Source organism: Zeugodacus cucurbitae, chromosome 5 (assembly GCF_028554725.1).
Source record: "Zeugodacus cucurbitae isolate PBARC_wt_2022May chromosome 5, idZeuCucr1.2, whole genome shotgun sequence".
Taxonomy (NCBI): Eukaryota; Metazoa; Arthropoda; class Insecta; order Diptera; family Tephritidae; genus Zeugodacus; species Zeugodacus cucurbitae.
Genome location: NC_071670.1, coordinates 35,616,111 through 35,635,450, shown reverse-complemented (window position 1 = coordinate 35,635,450; position 19,340 = coordinate 35,616,111). Strand labels below are relative to the sequence as shown.

Genomic DNA, 19,340 nt, shown 5'->3' with positions numbered 1-19,340 from the left:
CATTTTGACATGCTTTTTGCCAGCGAAATTTCATGTTTATAAACTTTTATGCCAGTGAAAATGCAGTGAAAAAGTTGCAAACTCTCTTCGAAATGCTTTGGCAAAAGGTGAAACGCAAATACACATGTGTATAGATATGTCTGTCTGTAAACCTCTCAAATAATATTTGTTTTCGGTGTTTTAAGCTGTTTTTTGCGCCGCTCGTTCGTTTGGTTGGTTGGTTGGTTGGTTGAACGCAAGCCGAAACTAAATTAAATTAGTTTCCATTGAAGATTAGATTCGATTTGTTAATGCGCCAAATATACGCCGGCCACAAATTGCACACTTCAAAATGTTCATTTCACGCTTGCCAAATACACGCGCCACACACTCAGTCACACACATACATATATATAGAGAGCGCCACGCAGCGCTGTTGATGACTGAAAAGTTTGCAAGTAAATAAAAACTTGTTTAAATTATTCGCGCTAATAAATTTTTTTCGCTGCACCATGCAATGGTTGTGGGTTGTGGTGATAGTGAAAACAACAAGAAAACACTGAAAGTTGTATTTTGGTTAGTGCACAAGTGGAAAAAAATTCGGAAAAATCAGCAGCATAAAACCAGCGTGTTATTTTGGAGGGAAGTCATGATGCGAGAGCATACATACATGCAGAATAAATGTACTTTCGAGTACTATATGTATTTACATTAGCATTCTTTAATTATTCAGTTTCCTTCCCTAACATCAATACATACATATGTACACTCGTAAGTACGCCACTTTTTGTTGTAATTATATATTAATGCATAATTTCATTTACCAATTTAATGCAAATTTTGCCAAGCGCATTCAGTTTTTTTGAAAAATTTTTCTATTTTTTTTATTTAATTATTCACCAAACCATTTTTTTAATTTTTTTGTGAGACAGCCATACTTGTGTAAATGTTTCGAGTCTACTTGAAACTTTTAAAAAATATATCTAAAATGATCTGAATTATTCGCAATGTCATGGATATGATATTTAAGATTAAGAGGTGCACCCGGGCGTATGAGCAACTTTAGACTGTAGTGAGTACGTATGGTCATATATTCTATCAAATGGATATAATGTTTGAGATACAAATAAAACAATATTTCGCTTATGGAATGGTAGATCTATTATAATAAAATGAAAATAAATAGTTATTATAAAATTAATTTCACCCAATTCATTAGCAGTGGCGTATGGGTTAATAGCACACCATGTGGTATGAGTGATTTTCAAGGAATTAAGATGGTTTTTTAATATTTTAGTGTACTATAAGGTGAAGTAAAAACAATTGAAATTATATTTGTAATTGAAATCAAATTCTATTTCTATAAAGTGAGTAATGCAATAAAGTTCTCTTCATATACAGTACGGTTCAAACGTGAGTACATGAATACATCAAAACTATAAGTAGTGAAGGAAATGCTTGAATATGATAAATATTAATTTAATCAACTCTCATGTATTCACTCTTGTGCGCTAATTCATGTTAATTACTTACAAATATAGATATCATAGGTATGTTGTAAATAAAGTAAAAACAAAACTATTGTATATTGTCTAGTTAAGTTAGTGCTAAAGAAGCTTAATTCAAGTTGTATGGTTTCAATTATATAATTAATATCACCAAGGCGTAGGGGTGATATTGATTAAATATCATCAGATATTTTATTTGTTTATGTATTTTGTTAAATAATTTCTATTGTGAAATTATATTTATAAATACACTAACAGCCCTATTCCGTGCAGTAGACAAATTAACAAAAAAATTAACATTTTTTTCATATTTTCATCAAGTAAGAAATATTCTGTGACAATTTTGATGAAATAAAAAGCTTCAGTACGCATAGCTTTTCCTCACAGGTGTGGGAAACAAAATAATCTAAACAGAAGCAGCTGATTTCTGTAGAATTATATTGAATTGAAAAATTTATTTGAATTATTCTATAACGTACATACGTTTTTACATGCATTTCAATATTTTGTTGCAAAATAGTTAATAATTTAACTTCAATTTCACAATAAATTCTTTACTCTTGGTCTAGATGTGAAGTTTCTTAAAATGCGCAAATATTCCATGCTCCGAATCTGGCCCTATTTTCCATGCAAAAGGTCGTTATTTGGATGAGTGTTTGTTTTAGCCGAGCTAAGGCTTCGTTGATAAATTTGATTTACGATTGACCGGTTATCAGCCTATCAATCCGATTCTAATGTCGAGATATCGACTGAAGCCTCCCAGACCTGATGCAAAGTATTTTGTTTGGCTTCACAACCCCAGATTCGCTTCATCACAACTATCCACATCATCACAACTATCCACAACGACATATTTTATTTGTCAAGAGCATTTTATTTTTTTAACAATTTATCAAGAAAAAAGCTTTTTATTTTAGACACAGAATACGAAATGCTTAATATATTTTAAATTTTAACAAATTAGAAATTTGTTGAATTTGTAAAGTGCACAGAGTAGGGCTGTAAATTTCTATTTATATTATCAAAAATTTCGAATACAGATTTGCAGATCTTCAATTTGGCGTTGCATAATAAGATATTTTCAGGTATTTTCACAACTAAATATTATAGTTAAGCTTCTAGGACAAAAATCAACGTCAGTGAATAACAAATTCCGTAAATATGAGTATTTTCATATGAATTCTTAATATACCATGGCGTATGAGTAACTCTATTTTTCGAAATAATGTTTGTGTTGACTTTTACGAATATTATGAAGTATTAACTCACTTCATGCCACTTTAAGGGGGGGTAAGGTTTGTTTCGTCGAAAAAAGACCTTTTTTCATGAATTTTTTTAGAAAAATTATTGCTGAAGGATACTTAAAAAAAATTTTTATCGTCGATCTCTGCAGGCACCTCGAAAAAAAGTTGTTGTGCGGTGACCAGCCTACAGCACCACTAGATCAACCGAAACCAAAAAATCAAAATGCTTTCTTTAGTTTATTAGTTTATCTTTCAATTGACGTCGAGTTTTTTTCTAATTTTTAAATTTTTCAATTTTTGGTACAATTTTCAAGCCATAGTGATGATTTTAGACGAAAAAATCGACCTATTTGTTATTGTAAAATTGTTAGTAATTAAAATTTTTGGAGAAACTCGACATGTAGAATATTTGTTCAAAATTTCAAAACGATTGATGCAGTAGTTTTTTCTGTAGGCTGGCCACCGACTTGATATATTTGGGAAAATCGATTCAAAGTTTTGTACAGCGCAGATAGCTGGAGGTACCGTTATTCAACCTGCTGTAACTTCGTTAGTTTTTCTCCGAATGACCTAAAACTTTAGAACAATATTCTTGAGATGTTGATGATTCAGAAAAAAATTACAAAAAAAAAATGAAAAACAAAGGTTGTCAAACCTTAGCCCCCCCTTAATAATATTTACAGTTTATACAGTATCAGTATCTCACTTATTTTATTATAAATCCGGTTTTAAAATTTTCATAAAATTTTTAACTCAGTAATGGAATATATTCTGGTATGGCACCACGGCGTATGAGTGATGCTCCCAAACTTCTTGGTGTTTGGCTACACATACATATTAAAAAAAATAATTTTTATATTTTGTATATCAATTAAAGCTAGTTGCATGCACTTAAAAGTATGCTATGAAAATAGAGTATGCGAAAATAAAGCATAAAGGTTACTTTAGATCCTATTGAATGAGTAAACTTTGCGAGCTTATTGCGACATATCATTTCAAGGACAATACACAAGGAACAACACTAGTAAGTACTTAATTATCCGCAGTTGTGCTATAGTTTCTGAACATATCCGCTAATTTAATTTAATAATGTGTTATGCTTTACTATTTTTTTCTTTTTTTTCTCTTTATTCTCCTTCTGTACTGCTGAAAAGCACTTATATATTTCTGCCTGTACAACTTTCAATTCAAACTCAACACACTTTAATCAATTTCACCGCAAACTACCCGCAAAAGTGCCGTTACAGCTTGCGACTGCTGGAATGTCATGACATGGACGTGTATCAACGCAGAAATCCGGTGAAAAACGATGTAGTGTAATTTACTCAGCTCAAGGATAACAATGGCCAAACGATTTCAAGGATATACATATATATTTGTGTATAGATAGTACAGTATATCGGTAAGCAGCATGTGACTGTAAGCCACTAGCATTGCCGTCAACTGCACAAGCTTTGCTGCATGTTTTTTCCTCGACCACCGACGCGCTCATTTACGCCAACAACCCAACTCATTTCAAAATTTTCGTTCACTCGAATTGAGGGATCTCACTTAATGTGTGGTTTTTCATTTTTTGCTTAAAGCTTTTTCAAAACACAATGGCATTCCTGACAGGATAAACATTAAAATCGTACACAAACATGGCGAACGTGTTTTAATACCGACCAACGGTAATAGCCAAACAGCAGAAGAAAGAGAATTACGCCAAAAAAGAAAAAACACCGAGAATGCAAGTGCTCAAAGAGAAGTGGACCAAAACACACACACACACATAGCTACAGCGCAAATAAAAGACACGGTAATCGTGGAAAAAAATCGCAAGAAATCTATACTTGCAAAAAGTAAATGACGAAGAAGAAGCAAAGAGGGAAAAAGCAAACTGGTAATAGTGGTGACTTGGAAAAATTATATGAATTGCGTTGCTGCACTAGTGACAATAACAAAAACAGTTACTTGTAGTACATTGACGACGCCAAAGTATGGGTTACCGCTGTGCGGAGAGATGCGGAACAGTAGCGCTACAAAAAGCTGGACAAGCTGGGAAATTAAATGGTGAAAATGCTGGAAAATGACAGTTTAAATGTATTACAAGCGATTTTCGATAAATGAGCACACAAAAATTTCCGAACAAACAGACACACACACTGAAGAGGAGCGTGAGATCAAGCAAATTTATATGTACATGTTTTATGTAGTGTTGTGGAAATGAATGTCAGCGTTGGTAAGTGGATTTCGGTATGATTGAAGCGGTAGGAAGTAAAAAATAGAAATATATATCTATAAAGATATGTGTGGATTTGTATGCTTGTATGTGTGATTCTCAATTCCCACAAGGCTTCAGAGTTGCTCATTGCAGATTAAAGACACTCTATCTTTAGGTGCGGTACTCGATTTTAAAGAATTGAAGATTTTAATTTTCCTTTAAAACACTTTCTTTGTAGGCAAAAATGTCACAAGAACAATATTTATGTGTATTTTTTATTCTTTTTGAAAACTAAGAAAGTAAATGGAAATGAAGAAAATTCAAAGTGTGCTTGCTTTAAATTCCAGAAAATTTTGTATAGAAGTTAAACGAGGCTCTATTCTGTATGATCTCTTGTTAAGCCAATGGAAAAAATAAATTGACTACAGCAGCGTCTTATGCCCACAAATACTTTTACTAAATATAAACATTTATAAATCAAAAACTATTATTTTTAGCTCATGAGCTCGGATCCCTGAAGTATAATAATGAAAAATACGTCGAGGAAACTCAATATAATCTCTAATTTACTTAATTTCCTCTAATTATACTTTACTCCATTAAGAAATTATTCTTCAGCATATCTGAGTAGAATTGATGATACCTAAAACACTTCGGATCTGGCAACATCAGCAATAAAAATACTTTAAATGCATTCAAAAATAAAATAATTGCAACTAACAAGCATTTCTACAACGTTCAGAACTTAATTGGTCAAGTAATTTAGCATTCAATAAGCTTCAATGCGAAGTGACCAGCCACTTGGCAGGACTCCAACAAATACCGAACAAATCGTTAGCGAGCTTTTGGCAATCAAAGTACAATACAATAATTTTGAAACTACTTTCGCTAACTATTCTGGCTTTTTGCTGAACCAATGAAAGTGTTGTAGGTGCCAAAAATGTAGATTAGCGTTAAGGGTAATTGTGTCAGCAACGAAATGCAAATTATATGAAATTGTATTATTGGAATGTATGGAACCTATTAAAAGAAGTTTGAAGAAATATTATATATGTCTAAGGATTTAACTATGAAAACATATATTTAAATATGTTTTATTAATATTATTGCTTCATAATTTTAAAGCTTTGTTTGGGGTTTTTAGAAGACTTGGAATTTAAAATATCAGAAAAAGAAACGTATTTTTTGTCAAGGAAAAGTAATTAATAATATAATTCAGTATGGTCATTTGCTAAATATCACTTTCAATTATATAATTATCCACTAAGCCAAAAGTGTTGAGCTATTCAGTATTACTTTCCCTTCTAAAGCTGTCAAAGGAAATTAATATAGAGAATAATTAAACTCACGTTGTGAAGTTCTTGAATTATCTGTCAAAAATATGGCCCCCGAAATTAAAAATATGATACCCGATCCTGACGATATTTGAAAATTCAACCTTAATTGAGACACAATTTAGCATAAATTGAATGTCAATTAGCTCTCAATTGCCGCTAAATTAGTAAAAGATTCACATTCAATTCTATGTATGATGTCAATTTACAGAGATAAATAATTGCTACCGCTAGTTGGCTTGACAAATGAAAATTCTCAGAAGGATTATAAAAATTTAAGTTTGAAATATGTACTATAGCATGTATCAGATTACGTTTACTAGTAATTAAATACTAATTGAATTAGCCTAATGGTATTAGTATGAATGTGATAGTCATTGACTCAATTAGCAATTATCTCAGGTAATGGGTCTATTTGAATACAGAATTAAACGTCATACAAAAAATTACTTATAACAGCACGCTTCGCAGAAATATGGGTCTCGCTTAAAAATGTGCCTTTCTCAGTGTGAGAATTTAAATAGGAGTTTAGGTTTCATTATGAAAATCAAGAATGATGTTGATTTATTCTTTATGTACTGCTCTTGTTTCACTATCCAGTGCCAGATCAACACGTTTTTTTAATTGCCAGAACATTATTCTTCAACATTTTTCCCACCAAAATATTTTTTTAGAAATGGAACAAATATAATAGCAAACAGTACAGCATAAAACTCCGCCAACCAGAAATTCACTCGCATGACCAATAACATAGCACGCACATAAAAGCTTTGCTTCGGCGTTCTTATTCAACAACACACACGCTTTTTGCACTTTCCCACAACATAAGCTCAGCATGAAAAAGTGACCTTTTTTCAGCGGCCTAAATTCATTTATGGCAGCGTTTTTGCCAGTGACTTCAATATGCTTTATGCCACAATGCAACGTTGTACGCGTCGTGCCACTTTATGATGAAAATGGCCGAAATAACAAAAACCAAAAAAACAACAACAACAAATAGTAGAATGAATTTGGCTTTTAGCTGACCGTGATGGTCGCGACCACTCGCCTGCTGTTCTAATTCAAGTCACGTGTGCGACGAAAAATCCCAGCCATCAGTTAAGTTCTTGTTGTTGTTGACTGACCATTATATACTGGAGCTGCCACATTCAGCATAGCACTCACACTGTTGTTGTTGTAAATATGCAGTATTTTTGTTGGTCTGATGATTGCTGTTTTTTCAGTTGTCGCCGGACTTTAAGCTGCTATCATGCACTTTTTTATTTACAACTCCGCATTGTTGTTGTACGCTTACATGCTAAATTGCTGGAGGCACAAAAACAAAAGCAACAACGCGTATTTCGTTCGCAAAGCCGTTATTTAGAAAGAAAAAAAAACGAATGTGAACGAAAAATATTCCGGTGATGTTTACAAAATATCGCCGAACACAAAAACAGTATTAGCAATAAAGCTGTGAAATCCACACCGTTGCAACAACACAAAACAGTGCGCCATGGTGTGGGCGTAAAAATACATTGAAAAGCATTTAATTCATGGAATCACGTGCAGCCATCATAAACCAAAATATGCACAACAACAATAAAGAAGAAACAAACAAATAAAAAATAAATACAATAAATATGAAGTAAAAGCGTGTAAAAATGGAAATGCGTGCAATAAATGGATCATGAAAATCGCATGAAGTATACTGAGAAAAAAGAAGAGATTTGGTGTAATATATTTTTTTGATAGCAAAACATTCGTGAAAGTAAAACTTCAATGAAAACAAAGCACGCTTCGCAGAAAATATTTAAATATTTTTTTTAACTGTTGTCTGTTACAATGCAAAGGTTTTGGATATATATAGTTAGTTAAGTATCAAGGTATGAAACTCTTGCTTTTATTTATTCTAAAACTGACATAGCTGATGTAGATTGAGACCCACATTTATGGGCAAGAATACTCGAAAAATATGGAACAAAATATGTTTGCTCAATTAGCATATTACCAACCAATAACACCTCAGTTAATTGAACTCTAATTACCACACAATTAAACATACCAATGCAACATAAATTGTGTGTCAATTAATTTTTTAGGTTTCTATATTATAAATATTTACATAATTCAAGTAAGGAAAGACTAAGTTCAGGTACAACCGAACAGTTTATACTCTCGCAATTTATTGAAAACATTTTATTACGATAACACACAAATTTACCCATAAATTCGGCATAAAGTTTAATAGAATAACGAAAATCGTCATATATAGATATGAGGGCTGAGGTAATTCCTGAAACGATTTCATTAACTTTCACCAGCAAGGTACACTATATCCAAGATTATACGCTCACTATATTTTGCTAAGATATCTCACATATTAACCAACACAAATATGCTGAATAAAGCCCACCGTATTTTTGAAAAACCTATAATTAGGTGTAAGGGAGCTAGGAGATGTCATGACCCGATTTTAATAATTTTTGGAACAGAGACACACTATTAGAAGAAAACAATTTCCTCTGAATTACATTAAATTATCTGAGTGATTTACCCATATTTTCGGTTAAAATTCACCCTTAGGCGCTGAGTTCAGCATTTTCGATATCTGGGCCTTGAAAATTTGTAGTCCGTTTTCGACAATTTTTCGGTAAGAGAAGCCAGAGATATGTTTTTTGACCCATAAATGGCCGATGCCACGCCCATTTTCCATTTTGTAAAAAAAATTGAGTTCAGCTTCCTCCTGCCATTTCTTCGGTAAAATTTAGTGTTTCTGACGTTTTTCGTTAGTGAGTTAACGCACTTTTAGTAATTTTAAACCTAACCTTTCCGATTTCAACTATTTTCGTGGTGTGCGGTGGGGTACGTAAGAGAATCGACTGCAGATGGTCCGATTTTGCCATCTTCGAAAGTGATCTCCTCAGGGTGCCAAGGAATACGTGTTCCAAGTTTCGTTAAGATATTTCAATTTTTATTCAAGTTATCCGGACGGACGGACAGACAGACAACCGGACAACTCTATATCTAACTCGTTTAGTTGTATGACTTACTCGCTTTGCAACTTTTGTTGCGAGAGTATAAAAAGGCAACAGGAAGAGGAAGACAAACAGCGAGTAGGTAGAAGGAGTGGTGCGCTGCTGTAAACTCGCCTATAACCGCCAAAGGAAAACCTCATCCTGAGATCTGTGGCAGTTGGTTAGTTAGAGTCTTAACTATTGTTTAGCTACGATCTTTAATTAATACTCCATATTGGTTCAAATATATCATACCTTATAATTTTTAAGGTCAATAAATATGTATATCTACGCCACTCTTCCTAAAATGCATATGATTTCTTCAGAGAAACCTTTGAATGAGGATTTTTGCACTTCTTACTTAATCAAAGAAGATGAAACACAATTGCAGCTAACTTCACTTCATCTAAAAATAATAATTAAAGGACAAGTTTTAAGCTTAATCCATTGATGCGGAATTCACTACGGTCGTCTAAACTCTGAGACACAACCAGTAAATTGTAATCCACTATGTATTTAGTGAAGACTCTTCGAAATCGCTAATCAAAATCGTTTTTCAAATTACCAATAATTTTGTTCTGTGTAATTATTGCACGCTAAAACCTTGACGTTCAATGCGAAATCATAAAATTATAAATCAATTTGTTTATTATTTATCTGTTTATCTGCACGGGTTGTGTTCCATTGACTGCAAGTTTTTACCGTTTCATGGAAGTTGGACCAAACATATGGCTGTGGTTTGTACATATATATTCAAGCATACATATGCGTTAAATAAACACCGCCAAAGTGCCATGCATATATATTCCCTATATATATGTATATATTTGTATACTTAAATGCATGCCATTCGATAAAGCTTAACAAAATTGCTTTTTGATGAGAGATTCCATACGTACGCAAAAGTAGCCATTAACATAATTGAAGCTGGAGTAATGCTATGTATATGGTAAATAATTTGTATTTTTATTTGAATTAGGGTGGGTGGTTGTTGTGGTTGAAAATCAGATTCAGCGAAAATACATGTTTCGGGATTACTATGATTATATATTATAGATTACGTATTGTTGTTATTCAATAAATTGATAATATGATATAGTTTATGTTTCAAAAACATAGTTAAAAAATTAGTTAGAACACTGCAAATTCTATAAACTATATAATCTCCAATCCAATTCTTAAAATATTTTCCAAACCACGTCGATTTCAGTCTTGAAAGCCATTTCAATTACATTTTGGAGCAATTGAAATTAAAATTATTATCTAATTGTGGCAGACGAACACTTATAGGATTTTCACTCAGCCAAATTAATTAAAATTAATTGATCAATTAAAATTTTGATTGAGAAACCGGTTTTTGCCTTTTACACTGACGCCTACTCGATAACCGATCAGCTGTTAAACATTTTTCTTTTTGCTATTCATAAGAAGTTGGTAAGTTTTATCAGTTGATTGCTATTTTTAGCAGCGACATCTACCGTCGTGTAATATATAATTACGATCTTTGTCAGAGAGTTGCATTTCATTTTCAATTCAATTAAAAATCAATTAAGATTTTTATTTTGTATGGTAAATCGGACTGATTAAAGTCCGAACAGGGTACACCTTATAATAATTATTTCAGAAGAAGCCTAAAGGTAGGCAACAATTTAAGTGATATTTCAGAATTTTCTCAAACCAAACGAGTACTAAAATAGCTAATAAATTAATTAAAAACCTTCATTTTAGCACCACCCTATTGCTTGTCTCATCACTAGCGCATATAAAGTAATTCATGCAGCGTTGAGTGTATAAATAAATACGACTATGAATATGAAATTCTTGCGGCAAGTGGTGATTTCCACAATATATATGTACATATATGCATCGCTTAAGTTAAATAACACATTTTTCTGCAATGATATTGCAACTTCCGCGAGAAGTCAGTGTAGTAATTTTATGCGTGCAGAGCCAACAACCACAGGCGCCGCACAATGCACATGGCCAATCAAACTGTGCTTTCATAAAGTTTAATTATTGTCATATTAATTTGCTATTTGCTGGCGGAATACCGTTACTTAAGTAGATATATTGTATACTTAAATTATTTATTTTCCACTCACCTTTAGTTGTTGTTGCTGTGACCGCGTTGCAAGTTAATGTCTGAAAGTAAACAAAGTTGGAGATAAATGATTTTTCATTTCAATAACTTTATTTATATTTACAACTCAAATAAAATTTAAATTGTCACTGAATGAGTGAAAGCGAAACTTTGTTTGGGCAACTGTTGACAGCGTTCCGCTCAAATTCAATGCAAACTTGGAGTTATGTAATTAATTTATTTGTTTAGTCCCTGAGCGAAGCGACAGCGCTGAGAGAGCAGTTCAACCGACTCTGTCTCTGGTCGACCAAGTTTCGCTTAATTTTCATTGGACGCATTTATTCTGCTGTCGCCCGGCTTTCGTTGTTTATTATCACTCATTCATTTAGCTAGTTTATTTTATTTGCTCAAAGCTTTTAACTCTATTACCGCTATCTGCATGCTTGGCATTCATAGTAACCGTTAGGAGCGCTAATACCCACTCCAGTCTGCCTCTCGCTAGTGAAGCATGCATAAACAAAGACAATATTTAGTCTGCCGAAAACCCACCACACCTCTCACTTTAAGCAACCATAACCCCACAAACTACTCGTATTTGCCGTTATGTTCCTTCTTTGCTGCGCTTGAAGCGAGACGAGCGCTTGCGATGAGATTCTACTTTCCATAAAATTTCATGCCACAATATTAAGCCATGGCAGTCGTTTCCATTATATAATGTCACACTGTCGTGTCACCGCTAAGACTGTTCGCGTTGTGCAACAAAAACAATAAAGGCGTCAGCAAATTTGCTCAGTTTAGTTGCACATTAAACGCGTCGCCATCTCCGCCACCCTTCGATTGGGTGAGTGAGAGGCGTTGTCGATTATTCAACTGTTGCTATTTTCATTGTTGTTGTAGTTGTCAACCTTTGTTTGTATTGTGCGTTTTGTGCGAATTGATACACTGTATCCGGTGTTGCAGCCATTTAGATGCGCTGAGGAAATTGCTGGCGTACTTAAGCAACATAAGAAATGTGCGCTTATTTGTTGCTCAGCTTCTTTATCTGCATACGTGAGCGCGGAATGAGTGAACAGCGGCAGAGTACGCGAAAAGTATATTAGCGTGTAAATAAAAAATATGTTCAGGAAATGTGCGCGCCATGTTGTATGAGTAACAGTTTAACGCAATCGAGTGCGAATATCATTAAGGCGGTTTAATGCAATCACAAACGAGTGGATAAGCAATTTTTATTTCAAAGTGATTTAAATTTTTTGTAATAAAATAAATACAGTCAGCGTCATATTTCATCGTACGGTACTCTAAATTAAAAATTTCCGTTTTTAATCCACTCAAATGAAAAAATTTCTTCTATAAATAAAAGAAAGCTTGGAAATAGTATAATTTATATGTAAATTGATTGAATATATTTCAAAATAAAAATGATAAATTAAAAAAGCTTAAACTGAACAAATTTTTTGCGTCATATTTTATCGTACGTTACACATTTATGTAATCAATATCTTCACTATTATGTTATACGCGATACATTTGTTTAGAAACTTAAAATATAGTAGTTTGTGAGTCTTTCATTCTATTTAGCATCGAAGAGATGAGTGTAGATGTAAAAGTAGTCGGTATTTTGTTCCACTCTTCTTTTAAGCCCTTTTTTGAAGTGACATATACGAAATTGTATGTTTTTAAAGATTATGTTTTAAATAAAAGCTTAAGTATTCAATGGGATTGAAGTCCGAGCCTTGTGAAAAGTTGTGAAGCTGTTTCGCGTATTATATATCATCCATTCGCGAACCAAATAAGCAGTATGCTTTGGATCGTTGTGTTTTTTTTTTAACATAAGCATCAGTTAAGCCCATTTTTTCAACTGACTGCTTTAAATTTTGCTGCAAAATTTCTAAATATTGTTCATTGTCAATTTTCTTCTAATAAAGATCAACTTTCCAACTCCATAAACTGTCATACATCCCCTTACAATCAAGTTTCTTAAACCATATTTAACAGTACTTCGCAAATTTTTAGTAAGAAGCGTTGTGTCCGGTTTTTACTAAATTTTTTATGGTCCATCATCGCCGAAAAGATTAAATATGCTTTCGTCTGTGAAAAGTACAGTCTGTCAAATGTCAATACCCTTCCTCAAGCGCAGATTTGCGAAAGTTATGCATTTTTGACTGTTCCATTCAGATATACGCGGTGTTCGTCTCGCTGTTGGTGGAGATAACCATTACGCCGTAATGTTTTCTGAATTGTATACTTGCTCAACCATATTGCTGAAGCTCTTTCCATTTCACTGCCTGTTTCTGAACAGCTCACACAAAATTTTTTTCGTACCTTATCCTAATTATGTCTATCATTAAGTGTTCGCGCTCCTCTCGACCCATTTTTTTATTCGCTATTATTATTTTTATAAACGAATCTAGTATGTGCTGTATTGTAAACTTATATTTACTTTGTTTTTTATTTTGATCAGTTCATAGAAGAACTTTTTTCATTTAAATGGATTAAAAACGGAAAATTTGATTTTAGAGTGCCGTACGATGAAATATGACGCTGACTGTATATTTATAAATAAGGGAGAGAAGGTGATGATTTGTTTCTAAGAATAGTTGTTATACTTTTATTTCAATAGATAGTGCCTTTAAAATCTTTTTGGGATTTAGAGAAATTCCTCAAACAAAAATAAAAAAATAAATAAAATAAAAAATAGTTTTTCGAAGATCATCAAGTCAAGCTTTTACCATACAAAATGACGACCTTTAGTAATGAAAGAATAATTGATCACTTCTTAGAAAGGTACGATAGTGGGCGTAGCGCCAAGTATAGTACTTTGTATTAGTATTCGTCCGTTTTCAGCAAAACCTGTTACATAATATTCTTTTGATATCCTCATGTTATTGATACTGATACTGATACTTTAACTTTACAATATACAGTTGAACTTCACTAACTCAAATCTCCACAATCCACAAAAAAACTTCTAGTTACAGATACCACTGAATTATGGAAGGTAATTTATATGAAATTTGACTTCTATTGCCAATTCAAGAGGTCAAAGTTATGGAGATATATAACGAAATAATACAATAAAATAAATGTATATATATATTTATCAATATCCAATGCAGATATTGGAATAAATCTTTGATAGAACTCTCCCCCCCCCAAAGGTCATCTAAAAGTTTTCAAATTGGACTATAACTTTTCAAGGTCCCAGATATCGAAAATGAGAGCCAGTGCCGGTATTCTAAGGAAATCAACAGTTGATCTTTGTTTTATTATAGGGGTTATTACTTCCCCTAGCTTCAAATATAAGGATTTTTAAACTTCTGCGAGCTTTATTTCATACTAGCAGACCGCTCCGGCTTCGCACGGGTTTAAACAAACATTTCAAAAGGTGTAAGCTTTGTCATACCTATACACACTCTCCCATAAATATGTATGTACTTTCATAAATATGTGGAGGATGGAGTCATATGTAGAAGTTCACGTAAGTGAGGAAAGTTTCTGACTGTCATTCACTTGGGAGTGGCCAGGAACGATTCTTTTACATGTGGCTCAAGCAGCTCACGACTTCCGGTCTTAGACCAAGTATCCTCTGGGTAGCTAACAAACATCCGTTTGAAGGCGAGCTAAAGTGAGAAGGCGAAACCCGCTTATGCGGTTGTGCGTAGGGTTTGGGACACACCACATAAAAACACCCCCCACTGAAAAGGACAAAACAGCCCCAATATTGATGACGACCACTGCAAACGTTTAAAGGACTACGAAATAAGGGCATGCACCTGGAATGTCCGGACCCTTAATTGGGAAGGTGCCTCTGCCCAGCTGGTTGATGTCCTCGTAAGAGTAAAGGCTGACATCACCGCAATCCAAGAAATGCGATGGACGGGACAAGGACGGAAGAAGGTGGGCCCTTGTGACATCTACTACAGCGGCCATATAAAGGAGCGCAAATTCGGTGTGGGATTCGTGGTGGGTGAGAGACTCCGTCGGCGAGTCCTGGCATTCACTCCGGTGGATGAACGTCTAGCCACAATCCGCATCAAAGCGAGGTTCTTCAACATATCGCTGATTTGCGCCCACGCCCCGATGGAAGAGAAGGACGAAGTGATCAAAGATACCTTCTATGAGCGCCTAGAACGTACCTATGAGCGCTGCCCCCGCCACGATGTCAAAATCGTGCTTGGCGATTTCAACGCTAGGGTGCGTAAAGAAGGTGTCTTTGGCACAACAGTCGGAAAATTCAGCCTCCATGACGAAACATCACCAAACGGTCTGAGGCTGATCGACTTCGCCGGGGCCCGAAATATGGTCGTCTGTAGTACTAGATTCCAGCATAAGAAAATCCATCAAGCTACTTGGCTGTCCCCGGATCGAATCACACGCAACCAGATCGATCATGATGTGATAGATGGACGACATGTCTCCAGTGTTTTTGATGTGCGTACGCTTCGTGGTCCCAACATCGACTCGGACCACTATCTTGTTGCAGCTAAGATACGCACCCGCCTCTGTATAGAAAAGCGCACACGTCAACAAACACACGGAAGGTTCGACATCGAGAAGCTGCAATCACAACCGACAGCCGAACGATTTTCTACTCGACTTGCACTCCTGCTCTCTGAGAGCACTCATCAGTATCTCGGTATAAGGGAGCTGTGGGACGGCATATCAAACTCCTTACGTACAGCTGCAACCGAAACCATTGGTTTTCGGGAAAGTCAAAAAAACAGCTAGTATGATGAGGATTGTCGTCTCACAGTGGAGAGAAAACAGACTGCCTACCTCGCAATGTTGCGATGACCGCAACACGAGCGGGATGGAAAAGATACCGAGAGCTGAAGAGGAAGCGAGACGCATTTGCAGACAAAAAAAGAAAGAGGACGAAATGCGTGAGTATGAAGAGCTTGACAAGCTGGCCGACAGGCGTAATGCTCGAAAATTTTACGAAAAGCTCCCCCAGAGGTGATCTTGGAAGTTTTGAAATTTTGTTCAGCAAGTAACTGCGAGCACTCGTTACTCGACTCACTCGCATGCGATTGCGATGCGAAGAGAATGTCTTGCAAGACGATTTTCAGTTTCAGATTAATATTCTTCATCACGGAGTCTTTTTGATACCCTCACCTGTGAACTATTTGAAGAAAGTTGAGATTCTAGCAATAAATATAGCCTATGTTACTCGAGGTGAATGTAGCTTTCCAATGGTGAAAGAAATTTTTGAAATCGGCACAGTTCGCGTTTTTCGGGGAAATCTAACGGTAATAAATTATTTGTAGGAGAATTTTAATATGGTGTCAAACGACAAAGTGTAAAGACGAAGTGGGGCGTGGTCGCTAAATTTCATTTGAAATTCCGCCATCGAGAGAGCAGACAATAATTCAAATATATGAAAGCCCTAGAACTTTACAGGTAAAACCACGTTCAGGCCAACCAAACAGGTAGACACCCTACGGTGAACGTAAAATTCTGGTAATACGGGCAGACTTAAGGCAATCAGCACCAGAAATGTAGAAGGAACTATTACGCAGTTCATAATTCGAAATTTGTTTTTTTTACAAGAATAGCTAAAAAAATTTAATACCTCTGGTGAGTCGACAAAATAGGCTTGCATTTCCAGACTCGTTTTTGGGATGACGTAGTATGGAGTGATTGAGTTAACTCAAAAAAACAACATTTAAGACAAATCACGTTTGGGCTGAACATTCTGTCCAATGCTGAAGCTCTTAGGTTTTCATTATTCTAGTTGCCCTTACGCCGAAAATACAGTTTAAATTGTGGACAATTTCATTCAAATAGGTCATTGTACCACAGGAATGAAATCCACTCCTTTGAGGCTTGAAAATTGTGAGAGTCTATAGAAAATTGATTTTTGTATTATTTTATTAAACCCTACATAGAGAAATCATTCGAAATGATTTTCGCTCGATATACAATATTTAGTGAGATTTGAAAAATCTCCACATTTGCTTAATAAGTTCCATCCATCCATGATCTTCCCTAACGTTTGTAAAAAAATGGCCATGGAATTTTCAAGCAATTGTAAAAAAAAACTGATATAAAACTAAGAATCCATCTCAGCAAGTTAACTTTGCCCTTTAGTAAAAGTTTGCGTGGTCCATGCAACCACTAGATTCGATAGAATTGATTGAAGACAGCGGACACTTTTTTTTGAGGCGAAAACCTTATTATCACCCTATTAAACTTTCAAGACTCTGCGGTTCAGAACTTTGTATAAATCTCGACATTTCGTACCAGTTTACTACAAAATTTATTTCAATGCAGTATATTATATATATTTTTAGTATATAATAGAATTATTTATATAAATGATTTTAATAAATACAAATAAAATAAACTAAATAGTTTGATCGCCACCGCATTAGTGCACTGCATGGTCCAGGTTCCAATAATTCTTTGTACTATTTAAACTATTTAAGCATTCCCGCCACGCAAACGATTCAACTCCACTTGTCCCATAACATATGATCTACCATTGATTTCTAACATATCGGCATTACGATTTCTACCCGCCACTTTATGCGGCATGGCATAGCGTAATTTATCCCAAAACCTGGTATCCTGCCAATCCAAATATGTGTTCATCTGCAAATATGCTCGCAGCTCCTTATCCAATAACTCAGTGTTGGTAAGTTCACCATATTTCACGATGATAATGCGCGCACGTCTCTCATTCAACGAGCACTGATGCGCCGTGCGAAACTCCATGCGCGCCCAATCCGATTCGATGAAGTGCTGCGACAGCACTATGATCGTGCGACGCGACTGATCTACCGATTCGATAATTTGTTCCGCTATATAGGCGCCCGGCAGCCAATTACGTTCGTGTGTGCATATACGAAATGGTGGGTCCTCGCACTGTTCGAGACGCGGCAACAATATATGATTGACGAAGTCCGCATCTTGATGCGCGTACGATATGAAAGCATCGAATTGTTTATGCCTATCTAATTCCCATTCATGTATACAACAACTGAAGATATTGTGAGCATACAGTGTATTTGAAGTAGAGTGCGATAAGAACTAGTAAAATAATGATGACTAATGATGCGGTTGTCACACTGGCAATCGCATACTGCGAACGTTCCGCATTAACCGCAGCTTGTTGGCATAAGGCGTCCACATTTGCTGTGAGCAGCGTAACATTACGATGATTATCACAGTATAAATGCGCCACATCGGGTATACGTTAGCGTTGTGCGCGTACGGTGTACAACAAATGTTGCTCTGCACAAGTGCAAGACCAATCATTCTCGCTGAGATAAAAAAACTCTAGTTTTTGGCTGTCATTGAGTAGTGCGCGCAACAACTCGGCGGGCAATGTTTTCAAGCTATTACTACGCAGATCTAAAACCGTTAAATTGACGGGTAATTGCGCGGGATTCAGCTCGGTGATCTTATTGTACGCGGCGTTGAGTTGCGTCACATTCGCATAGCCGACGGTGTTGTTCGGTGGTAAAGCAGTCAGCTGATTAGCGCTAATATCGAGTCTTATACGCGTACACGCTACTTGTTCGGGGCGTGGCAGCTGTTCAATAACAACAAGTTGCCTACCGCTGCAATTGATCGTTAGCCACTCGGCTGTTTGTGTGTCGCAAACACAGTTTGTGGGACAGAGTAACGGTTGCCAAGCGCATAGTGCGTCGCGTTGCAACTCTGTGTCATCCATAAATTGCAGTTCGTATGTCGGCTCTTTACACTGTAAATTACGAAAAAGTGTGCGATAATCGGCATTGTAGATCCATGCTAATTTGCAATCGCAGACGACAGCATTGCCAGCCATGTCGATTTCGCGTACAGCAGCGTCACTGACAGTTGGTAACTGCGTTAAAGCATATATGCCTTCAATGGCGTTATGCGCTAAGTTTAGACGAAATGCGCCTGTAATGCCGGCCTTCACCAACCAATCCATATTGAATTCGCGAAAAAGATTGTGACTCAAATCGATGACTGTGACATGGACTGTGACATTGTAGTATATTGCCGGCTG

General features: G+C 35.4%; 2 protein-coding genes across 3 annotated transcripts in view; both read right to left on the bottom strand.

The window, feature by feature from the left end:
- Window positions 1–19,340, bottom strand: part of LOC105215500 (uncharacterized) — a 465,848-nt gene that overhangs the window by 190,254 nt on the left and 256,254 nt on the right. For both annotated transcript variants that reach the window (XM_054230743.1, XM_054230744.1), the window contains one exon: window positions 11,364–11,403. The gene's annotated coding sequence lies outside the window, so the exon portion shown is untranslated. The remainder of the gene's footprint in view (window positions 1–11,363; window positions 11,404–19,340) is intronic.
- On the bottom strand, window positions 17,765–18,058 carry LOC114804378 (protein toll-like). Its single transcript, XM_029042421.2, has one exon. It carries the CDS (start codon window positions 18,056–18,058, stop codon window positions 17,765–17,767), a length of 294 nt encoding a protein of 97 aa, XP_028898254.2.